Source organism: Manis javanica, chromosome 3, assembly GCF_040802235.1.
Source record: "Manis javanica isolate MJ-LG chromosome 3, MJ_LKY, whole genome shotgun sequence".
NCBI lineage: Eukaryota > Metazoa > Chordata > Mammalia > Pholidota > Manidae > Manis > Manis javanica.
The window spans coordinates 121,794,449-121,816,016 of record NC_133158.1 but is presented as its reverse complement, the minus strand read 5'-3'; the positions used below and the strand labels follow the sequence as shown (position 1 = coordinate 121,816,016).

The following is a 21,568-nucleotide window of genomic DNA, read 5'->3' as shown; positions in this document are numbered from 1 at the left end:
TCCACGGTTCTCTGTTGCTTTGATCCGTTGGCCTAAAACTTGGTCAAACTACATTTCTAATTTCTTTTAACCAAGGTATAGGTTTATATTACGAGATGACAGAATCTTACATTTAGACATAGAACACAAAGGGTCTAAAGATCATTTGATCAAAATCTCTGATTTTAAATATTTGTGAACAATGACCTCATCCCTAGAGCACTGTAGGGGATAAGAGTCCATGTTACAAAGGAGAAGACATTATAGGTTATTCCTTAGTATTACTTAATTGGTCACAGTCTATAACTTGTCGACTCATTACCCGCTTTACACCTTTCCCTGCTCCCAAGCTATTGGTAAGCCATAATATACAGATTTCTACCCTCAGCTCTATTCCTTCTACTTGTACCCATTAGTGACTCCTTGATTTTGTATCTGGGTAGAGACTCTAATGAAAATTCTAAAAGGAATAATTGAAGTGATCTTATCTGAATTTTCTCAGATTTCTGTTATTGGATTATACTTACCTTAAATGCCAAATTTTGTTTTCTGTTTCCACATAAACATTATATTTCTGAAAAGGTTTTGAGAGAGAAGTGCTGAAGATAACTTTTTCTATTTTAGATGAGCAAGTTGTTATGGGCAACAAGCTTCTCGTATATATTAGGTAAGAGATTTTTTTTGTTTTACTCATCTGTATATATGCTCCTATAATTTTCCCCTGTATTCTTGGAAGTATTGTCATCTCCTGTCTATACAGTGCTTTTCAGTTTTCTGTGTTCTTTCTTGTGTGGCAATAGTTCTCAGCTGTGTGTGATTTTGTCCCCTATGGGTGCCCCCATCCCCCCAACATTTGGCAATATCTAGAGACATTTTTGCTTGTCACAGCTGGTGCTGGGGGAGGGATCCTGCTGGCATCTAGCAGGTAGAGGCCAAGGATGCTGCTGAGCACCCCACAGTGCACAGGACTGTCCCCACAACAAGGAGTTCATGCTCCCAAATTATCAATAGGGCTGAGGTGGAGAAAGCCTGAGGGAGAGTATTTCACTTTTACTACCAACACTCTGTGGGATAGATGTTGTCTCTATTTCATCTATAAAGGCAAGGGATGTGTTTAAATTATTAAAGAGTTGGTGACAGAGGTAAGATGAAATGTTGATCTCTGTATTCCTAGAAGAGTGTTTTCCAATAGACTGTGCAGGCTCAGGTTGTGTCCAGATAGAACTGGCTGCCAGGCAATCAGGGAGGTGGCAGAACCTGCCAGAGCACCATTTGAGCCCCCGCCTAGCATCTATGTTAACTTTGAGACCTATTTCACAGTTGCTACATTGATCTCTTCGTGTAGAAGAACATATGCAGTATTTACCTAGTAGTAGTTTATCATCTGTTCTTTAAGTCAAAGAGGTTTAAAATTCACCTCCCCCCAGAAAAAAATGAGAACATATTCAGAAGACACTTTATAATTCAGTCCACTAGGCATAAGCCATAAGGAAGTTCTGATTTGGAGGTAAAATGGCACTTAATTTCTCACCAAATTCTAATTCCCTGAAGGCTTGTTCTGTTGCAGACATTTTCCAGACAATAATCTTGCTCATTCCCCATCTCACCATTCCTAGAGCCAAAGGTTAAAAGTCTCTGAGAGCATCAGGCTCTTAACAGGTAGATTGTAGTGTAATAGTGCTGTTAAGTTTTTCTCAGTTGTGGGTATGAGATTTTTTAAAAGATAGTCTGTCCTCATTCCTACTTCCCCCTCTACCACAGCCTGGTTTTCTGAAGAAAAATAAGAAGAAATGAAATTCTTTACTCAGTCATAGGGTGTGGTATTTTACCATCCCTTTTGCCCACAGTTTCTGACCTGGCTATCATCTTGATCTAGATTTACACTTGACCTAACTGCATAGCATATACATAACTGATAAAAGCTGAGCCTGCTTAAAAATTTAACTAGTAACTTGGGTTTAAGAAACCGAATTATCTGGAAGCAGTGCATTACAATTCACCAAACCTGTTCACTTTCTTTTCACCCAGCTGTTGTCTAGCAGGTCGTGCCTATCCCCTTGGTGACATCCCTGAAGATCTTGTTCCCTTGGTTAAAAACCAGGTTGGTGCTATTTTCACAGCATTTTTACTATCTATCCACCTCTTGTTAAGATGCTCTGAAGACAGTTGTAATTGTAGATTACACACGAGTGAGGAGCTATCAGCTGTGATAGGAGAAGCCTACACACCATCACTGAAGCTGATAGTTATAGCTGAGAGGTTACAGAAATTATAGTGACAATTTAAACTAAAATCCAGCCTGTCTTTATTTTATCCAAATGGGAATTGTCACTTCAGCAAGATACTTTATAAGGTGAGAAAAATGTAACTATTTTTTCAACTTTCAGGTTTTTGAATTTCTAATTCGCCTACACTCAGCAGAGGCTTCCTCAGAGGAAGAAATCTATCCCTATGTCCAGACTTTGCTACATTTCGACACAAGAGAATTTCTGAATGTCTTGGCACTGGTAAGAGATATGATTTTAAGGTATTTTAAAAGGAGCCAGGATGATAGTTTTTCTTAAATAGAAAAACAAATAATAATCCTTATGCAGGTACTGTTTTTATGCCCTAGTGATAAGTCAGGGTTTCAAATGTTTAATTTTGTTGTGCCACCATATTTTCTATTTCTTTATCTCCCTTTCTCCCCCATTTCCTTGCACCCTTCTTTCTCCATACCCTCCCTCTTTCCTTCCTTGTATGTGTATGTGTGTGTGTGTGTGTGTGTGTGTGTGTCTAACACATCATTATCAAACAGTTAAAGCAGCATTAGATGTGATGCATCTTTGATTTCATAAATTATATTAGTTGGCACACTAAATATGGACCAGGGATCTGAAGGACGTGTGGTGGTGATGGTAGTGCAGATAACAGGTTGAAATAGAACATAGACCCTTCCTGCTGGAAAAAACATCCTTATACATGTTTAATTAAAGATGGATTTGGATGAGCCAGGTTCCCTGTGAAAATGCCTCCAGTGGAATAATTATCTAAAACATCATATATCTTCCCGACTAACTGGTATTATAGTCATTTTTTAAAAAGCTTTTGAAAACAGGGATAGTATTTATATTACAGTGTTTAGTGAAGCAACAGGCTCACAAATGTATAAAATACACAAATGTATAGCATAATATTTGGAGAAAAAAGACAGAAAGGAAATAAACCTAAATATTAATAGTGATTAATTCTGTGAGATGGGGAAAATTTCTCTAATAAGCATATAGTATTTTTATAAGTTGAATAATATAATAAACAAATTTTAAAAAGTAAGTGCCCATGTGAAGGTTAAGAATCCAATTATATCATACTGTAATTTAATTTGAAAATCTGATTTTAATTGCCTAAGAAAAAAAGAAAAGAAATTTAGACTTGAAAGTCAGATCTAGTTGGTTTAGGAGACCTTAGATGTCCAGAAGAGAACATAATGGTACTTAGTATCTGGCATGTAAGAAAAAAGAAACAGGAGGTGGTGGGGCAAGAGGTTGGGAAAGACTGGTAGAGAGCAACAAAGAATTGTATCTAATTTTCATTTTTTTAAGGGCTGGGGTGGTAACAAGGAACATTTGGAATTATGTTGATGTCTGAGTCATGTTACTGTGTTTGGTAGTAAGGCTGTGATATAATCTCTCTCTCATTGCTTGACAGATGGTTTTAAGCCTAGTTTTATCACATGTAGTGTACCAACTGGGGGTGCACCCTGGGCTGGCAAGATATAATCCCTGCCTGTGTGGAGGAAGAGGATCCAGACTAGTAGAGAATAATGACAGCACAGTGTAATATACACCTCTGGAGAAGTGCAGGATGCTGTAGGAACTGAGGAGGGGTTAGGGAAGTCTTCTTGGATGAAATGATGTCTATGTTGAGTCTCAAAAAATGAGTGGAAATTAGATTAAAGTTAGGGAAAAATATTCTAGATGGAGGACAGGATGTGTATGAAGTCCTGCAAACACGACAAAGCAATATATGTTCAATGAATTAAAGAAAATCAGTATGGCCACATCTTTGAGTGTACGGAAGCCTGCAGAGAGAGACAAATCCAGAGAGGTAGGTAGAAACTGAGTCTTGTAATCTATGTTCAGAAGTTTGAACTTTATACTAGAGTTAAACAGGTAGCCATTGAAGTCATAGGTAGCGGAATATCATGATTTATAGTTTTGAAAAATTCCCTCTGACTGCCAAATGGAGAGTGGATTGAAATAAGATAAGAATGGAGATAAAAAGATCTGTTAGCACATTTTTGGTAGTAATCTAGGTAGAAGATAATGGTGGCTTGAATTAGGGCAGTAACATTGGGGATACTAAGATGTAAAAAGATTTGAAAGGCAAATTGCCCTGAAATTTAGGGCTTATTATACAGTTGAATGTGAAGGACAAGACAAATGGGGAAGCATCAAAGCTTCCCAGATTTCTGACTTGTTGAACTCGTTGTATAGTAGTTTATTTGTGGTTTCAGTAGGGAATCAGGAGAAACAGGTTTCTCGTGAGATGGTGGTAGGGCACTCAGTAGTAGTGATGTGTTGGGAGAGCTGTAGATAATTAGTTCTTTTGGACTTAATGAATTTCAAATGCCTAATAAATTTCAAATGCCTAAAAAACAAGTGGAGGTCTTCTTCCATGTGTGCATCAAGTGTTGGCTGCATCTCCAAGTGTAAGAGCTGGGAAAATCAATAAGACCTAGGATCCTAAATCCTGGATTCACTGCCTATTATGTCTACCAAAACTGATTAATCATATGACCTTCCTCATTCAGTTAATACACCTTAATAAAAAGAATATTTTCAGGAAGAGACAAAAGAATATTTAGTTGACAGATTTATAAATTATGTTTTTCCACTTTTTTTCACTTAGGAATATTTTTTCAAGTAAGGCTTTTAAATTTAGCTTTCTTGAACTGTAATTTATGTAAAATATAATTCACCCATTTTAAGAAAAGAGTTTGACAAATGTATGCAGTCTTGTAACCAATACTACAATCTGGAACTAGAACATTTTTATCACCCAAAAAAGGTCACTTGTGCAGTTTTGTAGTCGGTCCCAACTCCAGCCCCAGGCCACTGCTGATCTGCTCTCTGACACCATAGTTTTGCCTTTTCTAGAATGTCATATAAATAGAATCATACACTCTGTAGTTTTTTTCTACCTTCTTTAATCCTTTTGAGTTTTATTCATGCTGCTGCTTATAACAATAGGTCCTTTTTATGGCTGTGTAATTTCGCTTTTATGGATATACAAGTTGTTTATCCATTCACCAGTAATAATAGTCCTTGGGTTTGTTTCCAGTTTTAGGCTATTAAGAATAAAACTATTGTGAACATTTACATATAGCCCTTTGTGGGGACATATATTTCTATTTCTTTTGACTATGTACCAAAGAATGGAATTGCTGGATCATCGGTTAAGTGTATTATTTTACATTGTAACAGACTGTTTTCTAAACTGAATTTACCATTTTACATTCCTAGCAGTAGTATCTGAGAGTATCAGTTCCTTCATCTTCTCATCAACACTTGGTATGGTTGAGCTTTTTTTTTTCTTTATTAAGGTATCATTGATATACAATCTTATTAATGTGTCAAATGAGCAACATTGCGGTTACTGCATTTATCCCTATTATCAAGTTCCTCCCACATACCCCATTACAGTCACTGTCCATCAGCATAGTAAGATGCTATGGAGTCACTACTTATCTTCTCTGTGCTATACTGCCTTCCCTGTGCCCTCCTACATTATATGTGCTAATCATAATACCCCTTAATTTCATTCTCCCACCCTTCCTGCCCACCATCCCCACCCCCTTTCCCTTTGGTCTAGTCCCTTCCTGGGGTCTGTGAGTTGCTGCTGTTCTGTTCCTTCAGTTTTTGCTTTGTTGTTATACTCCACAGATGAATGAAATCATTTGGTACTTGTTTTTCTCTGCCTGGCTTATTTCACTGAGCATAATACTCCCTAGCTCCATCCATGTTGTTGCAAATGGTAGGATTTGTTTTCTTCTTATGGCTGAATAATACTCCATTGTGTATATGTACCACATCTTCTTTATCCATTCATCTACTTTCTTCTTATGGCTGAATAATACTCCATTGTGTATATGTACCACATCTTCTTTATCCATTCATCTACTGATGGCCACTTAGGTTGCTTCCATGTCTTGGCTATTGTAAATAGTGCTGTGATAAACATAGGGATGCATGGTCTTTTTGAATCTGGGATTTGTTTTCTTCAGGTAAATTCCTAGGAGTGGAATTGTTGGGTCAAGTGGTATTTCTATTTTTAGTTTTTTGAGCAACCTCCATATTCCTTTCCACAATGGTTGAGCTAATTTACATTCTCACCAGCAATGTAGAGGATTCCCCTTTCTCTGCATCCTTGCCAGCATTTGTTGTTCCTTGTGTTTTGGATGTTGGACATCATAACTGGTATGAGGTGATATCTCACTGTGGTTTTAATTTGCAGTTCTCTGACAATTAGTGATGTGGAGCATCTTTTCATGTGCCTGTAGGCCATCTGAATTTCTTCTTTGGAGAAATGCCTGTTCAGATCCTCTGCCCTTTTATTAATCAGGTTATTTGCTTTTTGAATGTTGAGGCATGTTCTCATTTTTGTTCTGCTGATAGTGTCCTTTGCTGTAGAGGAGCTTTTTAGTTTGATGTAGTCCCATTTGTTTATTTTTGCTTTTGTTTCCCTTGCCCAAGGAGATATGTTCAGGAATAAGTTGCTCATGTTTATAATCAAGAGATTTTTGCCCATGTTTTCTTCTATAAGTTCTTTGGTTTCATGACTTACATTCAGGTCTTTGATCCATTTTGAGTTTACTTTTGTATATGGAGTTAGATATTAATCCAGTTTCATTCTCTTACATGTAGCAGTCCAGTTTTGCCAACACCAGTTGTTGAAGAGGTTGTCATTTCTCCATTGTATATCCATGGGTCCTTTGTCATATATTAATAGGCCATATATGTATGGATTTATACCTGGACTCTCTGTTCTGTTCCATTGATATATGGGTGTGTTCTTGTGCCAGTAACAAATTGTTTTGATTACTGTGGCTTTGTAGTAGAGCTTAAAGTTGGGGAGCGTAAGTGCCCCTGCTTTATTCTTCCTTCTCAGGATTGCTTTGGTTATTTGGAGTCTTTTGTGGTTCGATATGAATTTTAGAACTATCTGTTCTAGTTCATTGAAGAATGCTGTTGGTATTTCAATAGGGATTGCATTGAATCTGTAGATTGCTCTAGGCAGGATGGCTATTTTGACAATATTAATTCTTCCTATCAATGAGCATGGGATGTATTTCCATTTATTGGTATCTTCTTTAATTTCTCTTATGAGTGTCTTATAATTTTCAAGGCATAGGTCTTTCACCTTCTAGGTTAAGTTTATTCCTAGGTATTTTATTCTTTTTTGATGAAATTGTCAATGGAATTGCTTTCCTGATTTCTCTTTCTGCTAATTCATCATTAGTGTATAGGAATGCAACAGATTTCTGTATTTTAATTTTGTATCCTGCAACTTTGCTGAATTCAGTTATTCTAGTAGTTTTGGAGTAGATTCCTTAGGGTTTTTTATATACAATGTCATGTCATCTGCAAACAGTAACAGTTTGACTTTTTCCTTGCCAATCTGGATGCCTTTTATTTATTTGTGTTGTCTGGTTGCCATGGCTAGGACCTCCAGTACTATATTGAATAACAGTGGGGAGAGTGGACATCCTTGTCTCGTTCCTGATTTTGGAGGAAGAGCTTTCAGCTTTTTGCTCTTAAGTATGATGTTGGCTGTGGGTTCGTCATATATGGTCTTTACTATGCTGAGGTGCTTACCCTGTATACCCATTTTGTTGAGAGTTTTTATCATGAATGGATATTGAATTTTGTCAAATGCTTTTTCAGCATCTGTGGAGATGGTCTTCTTGTTTTTATCCTTTCAGTTAATGTGATGTATAATATTGATGGATTTACAAATATTGTACCATACTTGCATCCCTGGAATAAATCCCATTTGGTCATGATGGATGATCTTTTTGATGTATTTTTGAATTTGGTTTGCTAATATTTTGTTGAGTATTTTTGCATCTATGTTCATCAGGGATATTGGTCTATAATTTCCTTTTTTTGTGGTGTCTTTGCCTCATTTTGATATTAGAGTGATGCTGACCTCATAGAATGAGTTTGGAGGTATTCCCTCTTATACATTTTGGAAAACTTTAAGGAGGATGGATATTATTAGGTCTTCACTAAATGTTTGATAAAATTCAGTGGTGAAGCCATCTGGCCCAGGAGTTTTGTTCTTAGGTAGTTTTGTTATTACCAATTCAATTTATTGCTGGTAATTGGTTTGTTCAGATTTTCTGCATCTTCCTGGGTCAGCCTTGGAAGGTTGTATTTTTCTAGAAAATTGTCTGTTTCTTCTAGGTTATCCAATTTGTTACCATATAATTTTTCATAGTATTCTCTCATAATTCTTTATACTTCTGTGGTGTACATAGTGATTTTTCCTTTCTCATTTCTGATTCTGTTTATGAGTGTGGACTTTCTTATTTTCTTGATAAATCTGGCTAGGGGTTTATCTACTTTGTGAATTTTCTCAAAGAACCAGCTCCTGCTTTCATTGATTCTTTCTATTGTTTAATTCTTCTAGATATTATTTACATCTGCTCTAATCTTTATTATGTCCCTCCTTCTACTGACTTTGGGCCTCCTTTGTTCTTCTTTATCTAGTTTCATTAATTGTGTGTTTAAATTGGTCATTTGGGAGTGTGCCTTCTTGAGGTAAGCATGTATTGCAATATACTTTCCTCTTAGAATTGCCCTCACTGAGTCCCATAGATTTTGGGATGTTGAGTTGTTGTTACCGTTTGTCTCCATATATTGCTCAATCTCTGTTTTAATTTGGTCATTAATCCATTGATTATTTAGGAGCATGTTGTGAAGCCTCCATGTGTTTGTGGGATTTTTTGTTTTCTTTGCATAATTTATTTCTAGTTTCACACCTTTGTGGTCTGAGAAGCTGGTTGGCACAGCTTCAGTCTTTTTAAATTTACTGAGGCTCTTATTGTGGCCTAGTATATGATTGATACTACAAAATGTTCCATGTACACTTGAGAAGAATGTGTATCCTGCTGCTTTTGGGTGGAGTGTTCTGTGGATATCTGTTAGGTCCATCTGTTCCTAATGCGTTGTTCAGTGCCTCTCTCTCCTTAGTTATTTTCAGTCTGGTTGATCTGTTCTTTGGAGTGAGTGGTGTGTTGAAGTTTCCTAAAATGAATGCATTGCATGCTATTTCCCCCTTTATTCTGACAGTATTTGTTTCACATATTTAGGTGCTCCTATATTGGGTGCATAGATATTTGTAATGGTTATATCCTCTTGTTGGACTGGCCCCTTTATCATTATGTACTGTCCTTCTTTGTCTCTTGTTACTTTCTTTGTTTTGAAGTCTATTTTGTCTGATATAAGTCCTGCTATTCCTGCATTTTTCTACCTATTATTTGCATGAAATATCTTTTCCATCCTTTCACTTTTAGTCTGAGTACGACTTGGGTTTGAAGTGAGTCTCTTGTAGGCAGCATATAGACAGGTCTTGTTTTTTTATCCATTCCATAACTCAATGTCTTTTGATTGGTCTATTCCATCCATTTACATTTAGGGTGATTGTCGATAGGTATGTACTTATTGCAGGCTTTAGATTTGTGGTTACCAAAGGTTCAAGGGCAGCTTCCTTACTATCTAACAGTCTGTCTTAACTTGCTTATTATAGTTATTACTATTTCAAACACAATCAAAGAGGTTCCTTTTTTTACTCTTCCGGTCATTATATATTAGGTGTATTCTTTGTGTATCCCTAACTGTGTGAGTAGTTGATTTAATTTTATATTTGCTTAGTAATTAATTGGTCTGCTTCCTTTACTGTGGTTTTATTTTCTATGGTGACAGCTACTTAGCCTTAAGAGCACTTCCATCTAGAGCAGTCCATTTAAAATACACTGTAGGGACAGTTTGTGGATGATAAATTCCCTCAACTTTTGCTTATCTGAAACTTGTTTAATCCCCCCTTAAATTTAAATGATAATCTTTCAGAGTAGAGTATTCTTGTTTCAAGGCCCTTCTGTTTCATTGCATTAAATATGTCATGCCACTCCCTCTGGCCTGTAAGGTTTCTGCTGAGAAGTCTGGTGATAGCTTGATGGGGTTACCTTTATAAGTGATCCTTTTTCTCTCTCTGGCTGCTTTCAATACTTTCTCCTTCTGCTTGATCTTTGCCATTTTAATTATATGTCTTGGTGTTGTCTTCGTAGGGTTCCTTGTGTTAGGAGATTTCTGCACTTCCATAACCTGAGAGACTATTTCCTTCCCCAAATTGGGGACATTTTCAGCAATTATTTTCTCAAAGAGACTTTCTGTCTTTTTTTCTCCCTCTTCTTCTTGTATCCCTATAATGTGAATATTGTTCCATTTGGATTGATCGCACAGCTCTCTTCTTATTCTTTCATTCAGAGATCCTTTATTCTCTCTGTGCTCAGCTTCTTTGTTTTCCTGTTGTCTAATTTCTATTTCATTTACTGTCTCCTTTACCTTATCTAATCTACTTTTAAAGCCCCCCATGTTATGTTTCATTTCAGATACTCTATTTTTCAGTTTCTACCTCTTTCTTGAAGTCCTTTCTGAGATCTTGAATGTTTTTCTGTAGTTCTGTGAGCATGTTTATGATTTTTATTTTGAAGTCTTTATCAAGAAGATTGGTGACTTCAGTTTCACCTAAACCTGTCTCTGGTGTACTTTTCCTGAATTTTTGTGTGGACAGAATTTTTTTGCTGATCATATTTTTAGTGATTCCTATGGAATAGTAATTTTCTTTGGGCAGCACCCTCTAGTGTCCAGAAGCTCTACTCTCTGGATCTGCTTGGCACCTGGAGCAATAACAGGGGTTGCAGGCAAGTTGTACTGGTGCCTACCCAGGGGAAAGAGCTCTTTCTGGTTTCTGGCCACAGTGCTTGACTCCACTGTCAGGGCCAGTGGGCTGAGCACACAGGAAGGGGCCTCTGTGTTATGCCCTTATAGCTGCTGTAGGTGGGGGCACCCTCTGGCTGGCCTCACACAGTGGCAGGTGCAGCAGGTTTGTGAGCCAGTGCCTGCAGGGAGGAGGGAGCGGCAGGTTGAATATTGCAGGGGGAGCCTTGGCGCTGTATTGCCAGCCAGGGGGATGAATCACCTGAAGCTCCTGAAAGTTCCCAACTGCTGGGCTGAGTGTGCTGGCATGATTTTGTTCACCTGTTCTTTCTCCTGAGCAGCAAGTTCTGTGTAATCCTTGTCCCTGTAGCATCCCTCTCGCTGTTGGGAAGTCTTTCAAAGTACCTGCCTTTCTTTTGTTCCAGGGTGGCCAGTTGTGCAAATCTGTTCTCCACAAGCAGTTGTATTCTCAGTTTCTTGAAGTATTCCCTGTCTTTGCTTTCCAACCCCACTAATCTCCAGAGCACCATGTAATGTGTGTTTGTGCTCCTGGAGAGGGCTGGGTGTTCAGCAGTCCTGAGCTTCTACTCCTTTCCCACTCCGTTTCTCTTTCTCCTACCTGTGGGCTGGGGCTGGGGAAGGTTTGGGTCCTGCCAGATCACAGCTTTGCCTCCTTATCATTTTCTGTGTGGTCTTCTCTTTTCCCCAAGGTGTAGGCACTGTGTTCTGTACTCTTCTGGTCACTCTTTCAGGATTAGTTGTATTTGCTGTATTTTTGTGTTATATGCGGTTTTGGGAGGAGGTTTATGTCTCATTTCTCATGCTGCCTCTTTCTCCCTACCTGCCCCTTCTTTCTTTAACACTAAGCTTCCAGGGAATATCTTCCTGTTCCAAGGTAACTCCCTGTCTCCCAAAAAGCACATCTTAGTAAGATCTCTGATCCATACTTGCCAGACCCCTTCCCATGATCTTCTGATTGGCCAGCGCTCTGATCTACCAGGTGTTAGACCTGATCTCAGTATTTCCTCACTCAGAATATAAAATTCTATTTTATATTATAGATATTCTGCTACCCTCCTCAGTTATATCCTGACATCTTTTTGATGTTATGGACTTTGGAACTAACACTGCTAACTTGGGATGTTTATTTTCTTGCTCTTACAGAAGTTGAAGTTTGTTATCCTTCTAGTTTTCTCATTAGCTTGCATTATGGGTGATTCTTCTTTCTTTTTTTAAATCATACAGGGATCTTATTGGGGGATGTGTGAAGATATTAGGACAGGGAGTTCACAAACTGAACCTGTGGACCAACTTCAGCCACATTTAGCCTCTAGCCTGTGTGAGCTAAGAATATTTTGCACATTATAAGGGTTATAAAAATGGAAGAACATGTCTTAGAGACTGTATATAGCCCATAAAGCCTAAAATATTTTCTCTGTGGCCCTTTACAGAGAACGTTTTTTGACCCCTGGTTTAGGATATAGCCATCATTATCTAACAGAAAACCTATAATAATTTTTTAAGCTACAAAAAGAAGTGTTTTATGACCAAATGCACAGATGACTTTGGACTTGAGTTTGTGCTTCACTAACCTTATCATTTTCCACGGGGACATCTTTGCATATTTTGCCCCTAACAAGCATTATATAATTAGAAACATCTTTGTGGAATGATAATGTTTTTTTAATTTTTATTTTGATATCATTAATGTACAATTACTTGAACAACATTATGTTTACCAGACTCCCTTATTATCAGGTACCCCCCACATACTCCATTACAGTTACTGTCCATCAGTGTAGTAAGATGCTATTGAATCCCTACTTGTCTTCTGTGTATATACTGCCTTTCCCATGTCCCCCCCAGTACATTATCTGTGCTAATCGTAATGCCCCATTTTCCCCCTTATCTCTCCCTTCCAACCCACCCTCCCCAGTCCCTTTCCCTTTGGTAACTGTTAGTCCATTCTTGGGTTCTGTGAATCTGCTGCTGTTTTGTTCCTTCAGTTTTTGCTTTGTTGTTATACTCCACAGATAAGTGAAATCATTTGATATTTGTCTTTCTCTGCCCGGCTTATTTCAGTAAGCATAATACCCTCTAGCTCCATCCATGTTGTTACAAATGGTAGGATTTGTTTTCTTCTTATGACTGAATAATATTCCATTGTGTATTTGTACCACATCTTCTTTATCCATTCATCTACTGATGGACACTTAGGTTGCTTCCATTTCTTGGCTATTGTAAGTAGTGCTGGGATAAACATAGGAGTGCATATGTCTTTTTCAAACTGGGCTTCTGCATTCTTAGGGTAAATTCCTAGAAGTGGAATTCCTGGGTCAAATGGTATTTCTATTTTGAGCTTTTTGAGGAACCTCCATACTGTTTTCCACAATGGTTGAACTAATTTACATTCCCACCAGCAGTGTAGGAGGGTTCCCCTTTCTCCACATTCTCATCAACATTTGTTGTTGTTTGTCTTTTGGATATTGGCCATCCTAACTGGTGTGAGGTGATATCTCATTGTGGTTTTAATTTGCATTTCTCTGATGATTAGCAGTGTGGAGCATCTTTTCATGTGCCTGTTGACCACCTGAATTTCTTCTTTGGAGAAGTGTCTGTTCAACTCCTCTGCCCATTTTTTAATTGGTTTACTTGCTTTTTGTTTGTTGAGGTGCATGAGCTCTTTATATAATTTGGATGTCAACCCTTATCAGATATGTCATTTACGAATATATTCTCCCATACTGTAGGATCTCTTTTTGTTCTACTGATGGTATCCTTTGCTGTACAGAAGCCTTTTAGTTTGATGTAGTTCCACTTGTTCATTTTTGCTTTTGTTTCCCTTGCCCGGGGAGATATATTCATGAAGAAGTTGCCCATGTTAATGTCCAATAGATTTTTGCCTATATTTTTTTCTAAGAGTTTTATGGTTTCATGACTTACATTCAGGTCTTTGATCCATTTTGAGTTTAGACAATAATCCAGTGTACGGGGTTAGACAATAATCCATTTTCATTCTCTTACATGTAGCTGTCCAGTTTTGCCAACACCAGCTGTTGAAGAGGCTGTCATTTCCCCATTATATATTCATTGCTATGGAATGGTAATGTTTTAACAATGATGTGCCATTTTGGTGGCAGCTGTTAATTGTAACCAAAGTATGTCATTATGTATATCATATTCTTTCTGTATATCACTACTTAATTATGTTTACAGAAGTAAACTTTCAGTATCTATTTCAAAGCAGTGAATCCATGCTGCGAAATGGAAAATGGACAAAGATGTTTTTTTACCTGCTGTCACTGCTGTTGCTTTTAAATACATGTTAATTCTCTGTAATTTGGTATTTTAGTTGACTAGCACTTGTATTAAATAGTACCTTCTGTGACATCTCACTTTAGCAGGTTAGGGTGGGGCTATGCCTTTGTGTAAGTGTGTGCATGTTTGTTCTCATAAATCTGAAGATAGAACTGAGAGACCTGCTAGTCCATCTCTTTGCCTTCATGCAGGGTCATATATAATCCACTTAAACATCAAAATATCTTCGGTTTGAGCTTTCCAGATTAAGAGTTCCTATTGTTTCCTTGGTAACTTATTTTAGCATTTCTCAACTAAGGGGTAGCAAAGCAGTCTAGCTGAAGAGAAAGTTAAAAAAAAAGGGTTTCTTTTTCTCTGTAATTAGCAAATCAGCAATCATTTGTTTAAAACACTTAACTGTGTCAGACAGGAGAAGGAAAGGAAGGGCAAGCTAAGGAGAAGAGCATGAGCAAAGATAATTTTGAGAAGTTGGGGAAGTTCAGGGACCATTTAGGGAATATTCTGGTTTGATTGTAACCATGACATAGTCTTGAAAATTCATGGCTATGAAATTCCTTTTTCTTTTTAATCTGTTGGGATAGTATGTAGTCATATTTTCTTGTTTTAGAAAATAAGCAGTAAATTATTGCTATGTGGATTTAAACATTTCTAAGAGCCAAATGTGCTAAGTGATAACCACAGGAAAGATCTTCAAGTCTTTCATTATTATTACTGATCAATAAATACCTTCATTTCCATTTTTTGATAGTGAATACAATTTCAGTTCCTTCGTATATACATCCTATAAGTACTAGGTATTTTCAGCATCTGTTACTGTTATTTAGTTCGGTGCATGGTCTATTCAAAATATATTTGGCAGGGACATAAAATAAATGTGCTGTACTTGGCAGTGTTTTGAAATAGTATACCTATTCCTTATATGTAGCCTTGAGGATTTTCACATTTTGACTGTTTGCCACAACAGTTTTTAAAAAATGTCTTTCTCTGAACATCATTTTTCTTTAGTTGTCATAGAAATCATGAACATTATTTTTAATGACAGTTAAAAAACTGTTTAGTTATTTTCAAATAGCGTAGATGGAATGATAGCTGAGGATGTAACATGTATCCTCTCAAACCCTTGCTCACAAATTGCTTCTTGCTATTAGTGTTCTTTCTTTTTCATTGCCTACAGACTTTGCCTTCCTTTCTTGAATCACTTCTTGGTTGTATGATAATCGTTATATTTTTATAGATTTATCTGTTTTTAAATCCTTGCTATAGCATAGCTATAATGAAACCCTATAGCTTTCTATTTAACTCACTAAAAGTCATGTACCACTAAAGGTGTATACGGAAAAACCTGATGAGGAATGGCTGTTATCTTATTTGGAATTTACCTATTAACAAGAATTTAATATCTTGTGTCCTCATAAATTTTGCAAGTAACAGTTATTTTTTAAAATTTCTTTCTCTCTTTTAGACTTTTGAAGATTTTAAAAATGACAAGCAAGCTGTAGAATATCAACAACGAATTGTGGATATTTTATTGAAAGTAAGTATTCAAAGAACACATGTTTGTATTGATGCTTACAGTAATCAAGTGGAATTGTTCTTTCAGAAGTTCTAAAATAATCTGCTTAATGAAGTAATATGTTGCAATCATTTAAAATTTTTATTATGTCTTTGTCTTCAAAAGCTGAATGAAATACTAATCATTCATTCAAAAAATGTTATGTATCCAGCTATAGACTAGATGCTAGGATGCAGGGTACTGTTCTTGAGAAATACATATTATGACAATTGCTTTATTAGTATGATTACAAGTAATAATAGAGACTAACTTCAGAGTGCTTTGAGAAAATTATTCATGTGAAGAATCTCATTCTGTCTCATACCAACATCACTGTGTTGCTAAGTTAGTGCCATAGTTTTACTATGGCCCTGAGATGATGGGTGACACTTGGAAATGATCTGAGGCTCACAGAGTTGATCATCCCAATCTAAGTAGATGCAGTACAAAGCCATTTTGAGATTAGTGCTGTTGCTAATGAATGAATACAGAGACAGATTCTTTTCCTTTTCAATTGCATAGCTTCAGTGAGGCCAGTTTCTTTTTGTAGTTAAAAGCTTAACATTTTTGTCCTCTGCATTTGACTATAAAACAGAGATTTCTGCCTCTTGGTTACTTGCAGATTATTTTGAACAACAAAATTAAAATTTTCTCTAGTTGGGTATTAATGCATTATATTTGTAATAGTTCCTTATAATTTGCAAAGCACGTTTACATGCATTATTTCATTTGAGCTACTTACTGACCTTCTAAGATAGGCAGTGATAAATATAAGAACAGGATTGCTAAGCTCCCAAATAATGCCAGTTGATCCAGGTAGATCAAGCAATAGTGTAATTGTGACGAGAATTTATTTTTCTCATACAAAACTGGAGGTAGGCAACTGATCTTATAGCGTGACTTCACAAACTTATCAGGGATGCAGATTTCTTCTGTCTGACTGCTGTTATTCTCAGTACATGGTTTCTTGGTCCAAAATGGCTATTCAGGCTCTAGCCATCACCTCTGCATTCTAGCCAACCCAAATGCAAAAAATGTTCCCTCTCCTTAAGAAAACTTCCTAGAAATTGTGAACTACAAATTCTGTTTATATCATATTGATCAGAACCTAGATATATGGCCCTTTAGCTGCTAAGAGAGACTGAGAAATGTGCTCTGTGACCATGCGTTTAGCTAAAAATGAGGAGTTTGGGTTCTAAGTTAGGAGAGAACGGATATTGGAGCACAAGTACCAATTTCTGCCTTACCCATCTAAACTGTTTAACATTGACTCCCAATATCCTTCCAAACTTTCTGGTCCCTGACTACTTCTCTATAACCACTTCCTTCTCCTGTCCCACCCCTCCCCAAACACCCACACTGTATAAGGAACTCTTTAACTGTATTAAATTATTGGAATTCATGGAACTTTCTGTGTTGTACTTATGATGTATGTCCTTTGCATGAGTTTTCTTTCATCCTGTTATGACTTTTCTTTCCTTTCCTCTGCCTGTCAAATTTCTAACCATTTTCTAAGATGTAACTCAAATATCATCCACGAGAAACTCTTAGAACCTCTCCCACACTTCCAGTTTAATTAATTGCCTCTTCTCTGTGTTCATACACTGCTTTATACTACACTTGGCACACTGTATGGTAATTGTTTACCCATGTATTTTCTTGCCTGGACTTGAGCTTCTTGTAGGTAGAGACTTGTGAGGAATTGTGGGTTTTGTCATTGTTTTAACATGCCCAGAACATGTCCAGCACAAGGCCTGTGACCTAGTTGATGTTCAAGAAATGTTTACAAGTTGATTGAACTGGAATTGAAATTTAAGTCTGTACTAAGTTGGAAGAATGATACAAATGAAGACAGTAAAGCTCCATAAAGTACTTAAATTATTACTGTTGGTGAATTGCTACTCTTGTATGTTGGTTTGATAGCATTTACCTCGGATCAATGAAGAATGAACTTTTGAGATTATTTTCTCATTTCTTTTGATAGAATTGCACTAAGTGTACTTCTCAGGGAGCCAGTGAAAGTAAGAATATAGGCAAAGACCAGAGAACAGATGAATGAACATCAAACCAAACATTATGTGTGCTGAGTGGCTGCAGACATAGAGGGGGAAAAACTGTTCATTTGTGACTTTGTGTAAGACTGCTCAGGATATTTTGTGAATATGATCTCTGAAATGGAGAGAAACTAGAATTTTGGGATGATAGTCAGTTACATACTTGCTGAGGTGGCAAGGGGATTGCCTGTGAGAACTGTTTTCTCAAAAGATGCTTCTAGGATCAGACAGTTAGGGAGTTTACACTCAGAGGCAAAAGGAAGGGCTGAAAGTAGAGCAGCACTAGCTGGGCCCCAAGAGTTGAGTCCTAAGAAAGGGCCTGTTCACTGACAAGGGAGTGATGTAAGTTTGGTAAGGCTGTAGAAAGCTCTTTGAATATTATAAATTGGAATTTAGATGCATACATACAGAGATTGAAACTTGAAATATCCTCATACTCCAGCAATGATTCATTATGCATTTGAGCAAGCTGTGATTGCTGGACTAAAAGCAGGAAGAATTAAAGAAAACTAAAGTAAGAAAAGTTAGCTAAGTACATTTACTGCTAGTAAAGTAAGAAAGGGTAGGCTAAAAGCTAGGCCCCAAGGGAAGTTTTATAATAGAAGAAGTCTTATACTTTACCTTCAAGTGGAGAACGTGAGGAGGGAAGCTAGGATTTCTGATAGGTGAGACAGGGTGCTACACCCTATTGTTGTAGAGAGCTGCCTCCATAAATTCAGCTCATCTAACAGAATACCTGATCTTCCTTCCCAAACTGATGTATTTTCTTTGTTAACAGCATCATTATCCTACCTACTTGTCAGGCTCAAAATCTGTCTTTTTTAATTCCTCCTTTAGCCACATGTTTCCACACACATAGCTACTTGCCCTGTCTCCCTTCTCTGTTCCTGCTGCCGCTTTCATTATCACTGCCCTGGTCCCCAGCCCTTTGTCTCTCTCTCTCCCTGGGAGCCCTGCAGTCACATGCATTCCATCTACCTCTTATTTCTTCCTTCTGTTATTTTATCTGTACACTGCTGGCAGCATAATTTTCCTAAGCACAGTACTGATCATCATCATCAGCTGTCCTGGTTGAACACTCAGTTTTCTATGGTAAAAATGTTAAGTTTCTTAGACTGACATTTGAAGCCTAATCTTTTCTTTCAATCTAATTTCTCCCTCCTCCTCATACATGCTGCTGCATTCCAGTGAAACAGTTTCTTCAAACAAACTTGCATTTTCTGTTGTCCATGTTCCCTCTCCACCCAGCTGAACTGAATTTTTCCCACTGTGCTTCCACCATCATTCGCTCCTCCCTAATAGTGCTGGTCACACTGTACCCTTTATTTAACGTTTGTTCTTCCTGTCCCACCTTGCTTTCTTGTTCGTCACTGCCTTGAAGCACCTTCCATACCATCCTTCACAAAGTGGGTACTTATGAGTTGAGAACTCACTTAAAGCAGAGGAAAGATTATGATATGGTAAGTATGTGTGGTTGTAAAAAACCTTCTTTATGAAACCATCTGTTCAGGAACTGTTTGTATACTGGGCAGAAGCTGTTCATGTCACTGATTTGTGGGCTAGCTGACTTCTTCTCTGGGATGCCTTCACTCAAATTATCTAACTTTAAAGCTCCAAATCAACTCCCTTCTTCCTGTGTTGTGCATACCTTTTTAATAAGATTACTTAGAATTTAATTTTAGTAGGATCTTCTTTTAAGAATCCCAGAGGGAAGCACAACTAGTATTTCTTTGAAACCTACCTCTCTAACAATTGAGTTCTCATCTGGGTTGTGCATAAAAATATGCTAAAAATCATTAAAATATTTTCCTTTCAGAGTATGCTCCTTCTTTAAATGATATTGAACTTAAGTGTTGCACAGTCAGTAAAAGAATAATTCATGAAAGCGAGTAAGGTTTCAGAAGGGAGATGCCAATTGTTTGTGGAACTATATAGGCTTTGTGGACATTTATAGACTTAATGTTGACTTTAAGGCAAGGGTAGCCAAAAAGGTTGATGAAAGAGCTATTTATGATGTCCAGGGCCCCAGGCTTCCTGCTCTCCCTGCCCCATTGCCCCATCTCCCCTTCTCTTCCCTTGTCCCAGTTCTCCAGGCCAGTCTTGACTCTTGGCCCATGATGGGGTCATCACTCCACTCTGACTACAGCAGCAGGATACCAGCCAGAGCCTGCCTCCCAAATACATCTCACTGTGATAATAAAATACGAAAAATTGCAAAAAAAAAAGTTCTGCCCAGACTTGGAGGGAAGAACTGAAAAACAGAAGAGACCAAAATAAAGCTATAGCAAAGAAAAAAAAAAAAGAATAATTCATGAGTCTTTTGTAATGAGGTTTTCCCCTTCCCCCACTGTATATTTTTCATGTCAAACCAGATGATGTTTTGAGTAAATGGTCTCTTTTGCTCATCAGGTAATGGTGGAGAATTCAGATTTTACTCCCTCACAAGTAGGGTGTCTCTTTACATTTCTTGCTCGGCAGCTTGCAAAACCTGACAATACCTTGTTTGTTAACAGAACTCTTTTTGATCAGGTGAGTGTGTTTAACTATGAGAGTTACAATTGTTTTTATTGTATTTACTGTTCATAGAAAAATTCACTAAGTACAAGGTTTCTTAATAAAATAGTCTATCAGATAAGTGTCTTACCAGGTCTGTTCAGGTTTCAGTTTGGATCTAAATTCAGTTGTTCAATTGGTTTTTTAATGGTGTCTGGGTAGTATGACTTGGCCTAGTAACTTGGTATCTTGGGAGTATATTTGTTGAGATGTTTTTATGGATATTCTGTTGCTCTAAATTGCTTAAAATTCTCCACTCAAAAATTACCCATTTTAAGAATCACCTATCTCACTGGTAGTAACACTATGATGTTGATCATCTAGAAGATAGATTACTTTTAAAAATTCTGAATTTACTTACAAATGACTTGGACTTTGAAGGTCAATAATTGGGATCTACCAATCCCAGGTGAATATCTCCTATCTATCCACAGGTGGCAAAAAAAAACTTTTTATATGGAGAAAGTTGATAATAATGACTAGCATTTATTGAGCACTTCTAGTGCCAGACTCTGTTCCAAAGTTTTATATGTATATATTAACTCAGTGCTTCCAATAGCTCTGAAATTGGTAAAATTATTACTCCCATTTTGCACATGAGGAAACTAAAACCTGGAGAGGTTAAGTCACTCATCCGAGGTCATAGTTAATGTATGTTGTTATTAGCAATGAAAGTTTTATTACCTGTTAATAAGCTTAAGATTCAAATTCAGGTGTCCTGGCTCCAAAATCCATGCTTTCTTAGTCCTTGATATGAGGGATCTTAAAATTAAGTATGCAGATGATGCTGTCCTCTAGTCATGCTTCTGGACAGTAAAAAAATGTTGTAAGGTACATAGTAAATTGTTAGGCTGCCTGAGCCTGCTGTGCCGTAAACTAGGCCAGTGAGTTGGGAAGGCACCATATACCTGTGGTGTTTGTTATGACTGAGTGTGGGTGAATTGGTGATACAGAAATGGTGGTTATTGCTGTTTTTGTTATGGCAGTGTTATGGCATGCATACTGGTATCTAATAAAAAAATACCTGTTCTCTGACCAGGTCCTTGAATTCCTCTGTAGTCCTGATGATGACTCCCGACACTCTGAAAGACAGCAGGTATGAGCTACTAGAACTCTTTTTGCTGAAGAAT

The 21,568-nt window shown here is 37.3% G+C and overlaps 1 protein-coding gene across 4 annotated transcripts in view; it reads left to right on the top strand.

Moving 5' to 3' along the window:
- The window catches only part of VPS8 (VPS8 subunit of CORVET complex), a 304,326-nt gene that overhangs the window by 157,797 nt on the left and 124,961 nt on the right, over positions 1-21,568 (top strand). For all 4 annotated transcript variants that reach the window (XM_073231972.1, XM_073231971.1, XM_073231970.1 and 1 more), the window contains exons 25-30: positions 604-646; positions 2,008-2,080; positions 2,367-2,486; positions 15,742-15,813; positions 20,295-20,414; positions 21,478-21,534. In XM_073231972.1, coding sequence (XP_073088073.1) covers positions 604-646; positions 2,008-2,080; positions 2,367-2,486; positions 15,742-15,813; positions 20,295-20,414; positions 21,478-21,534 — 485 coding nt within the window. The remainder of the gene's footprint in view (positions 1-603; positions 647-2,007; positions 2,081-2,366; positions 2,487-15,741; positions 15,814-20,294; positions 20,415-21,477; positions 21,535-21,568) is intronic.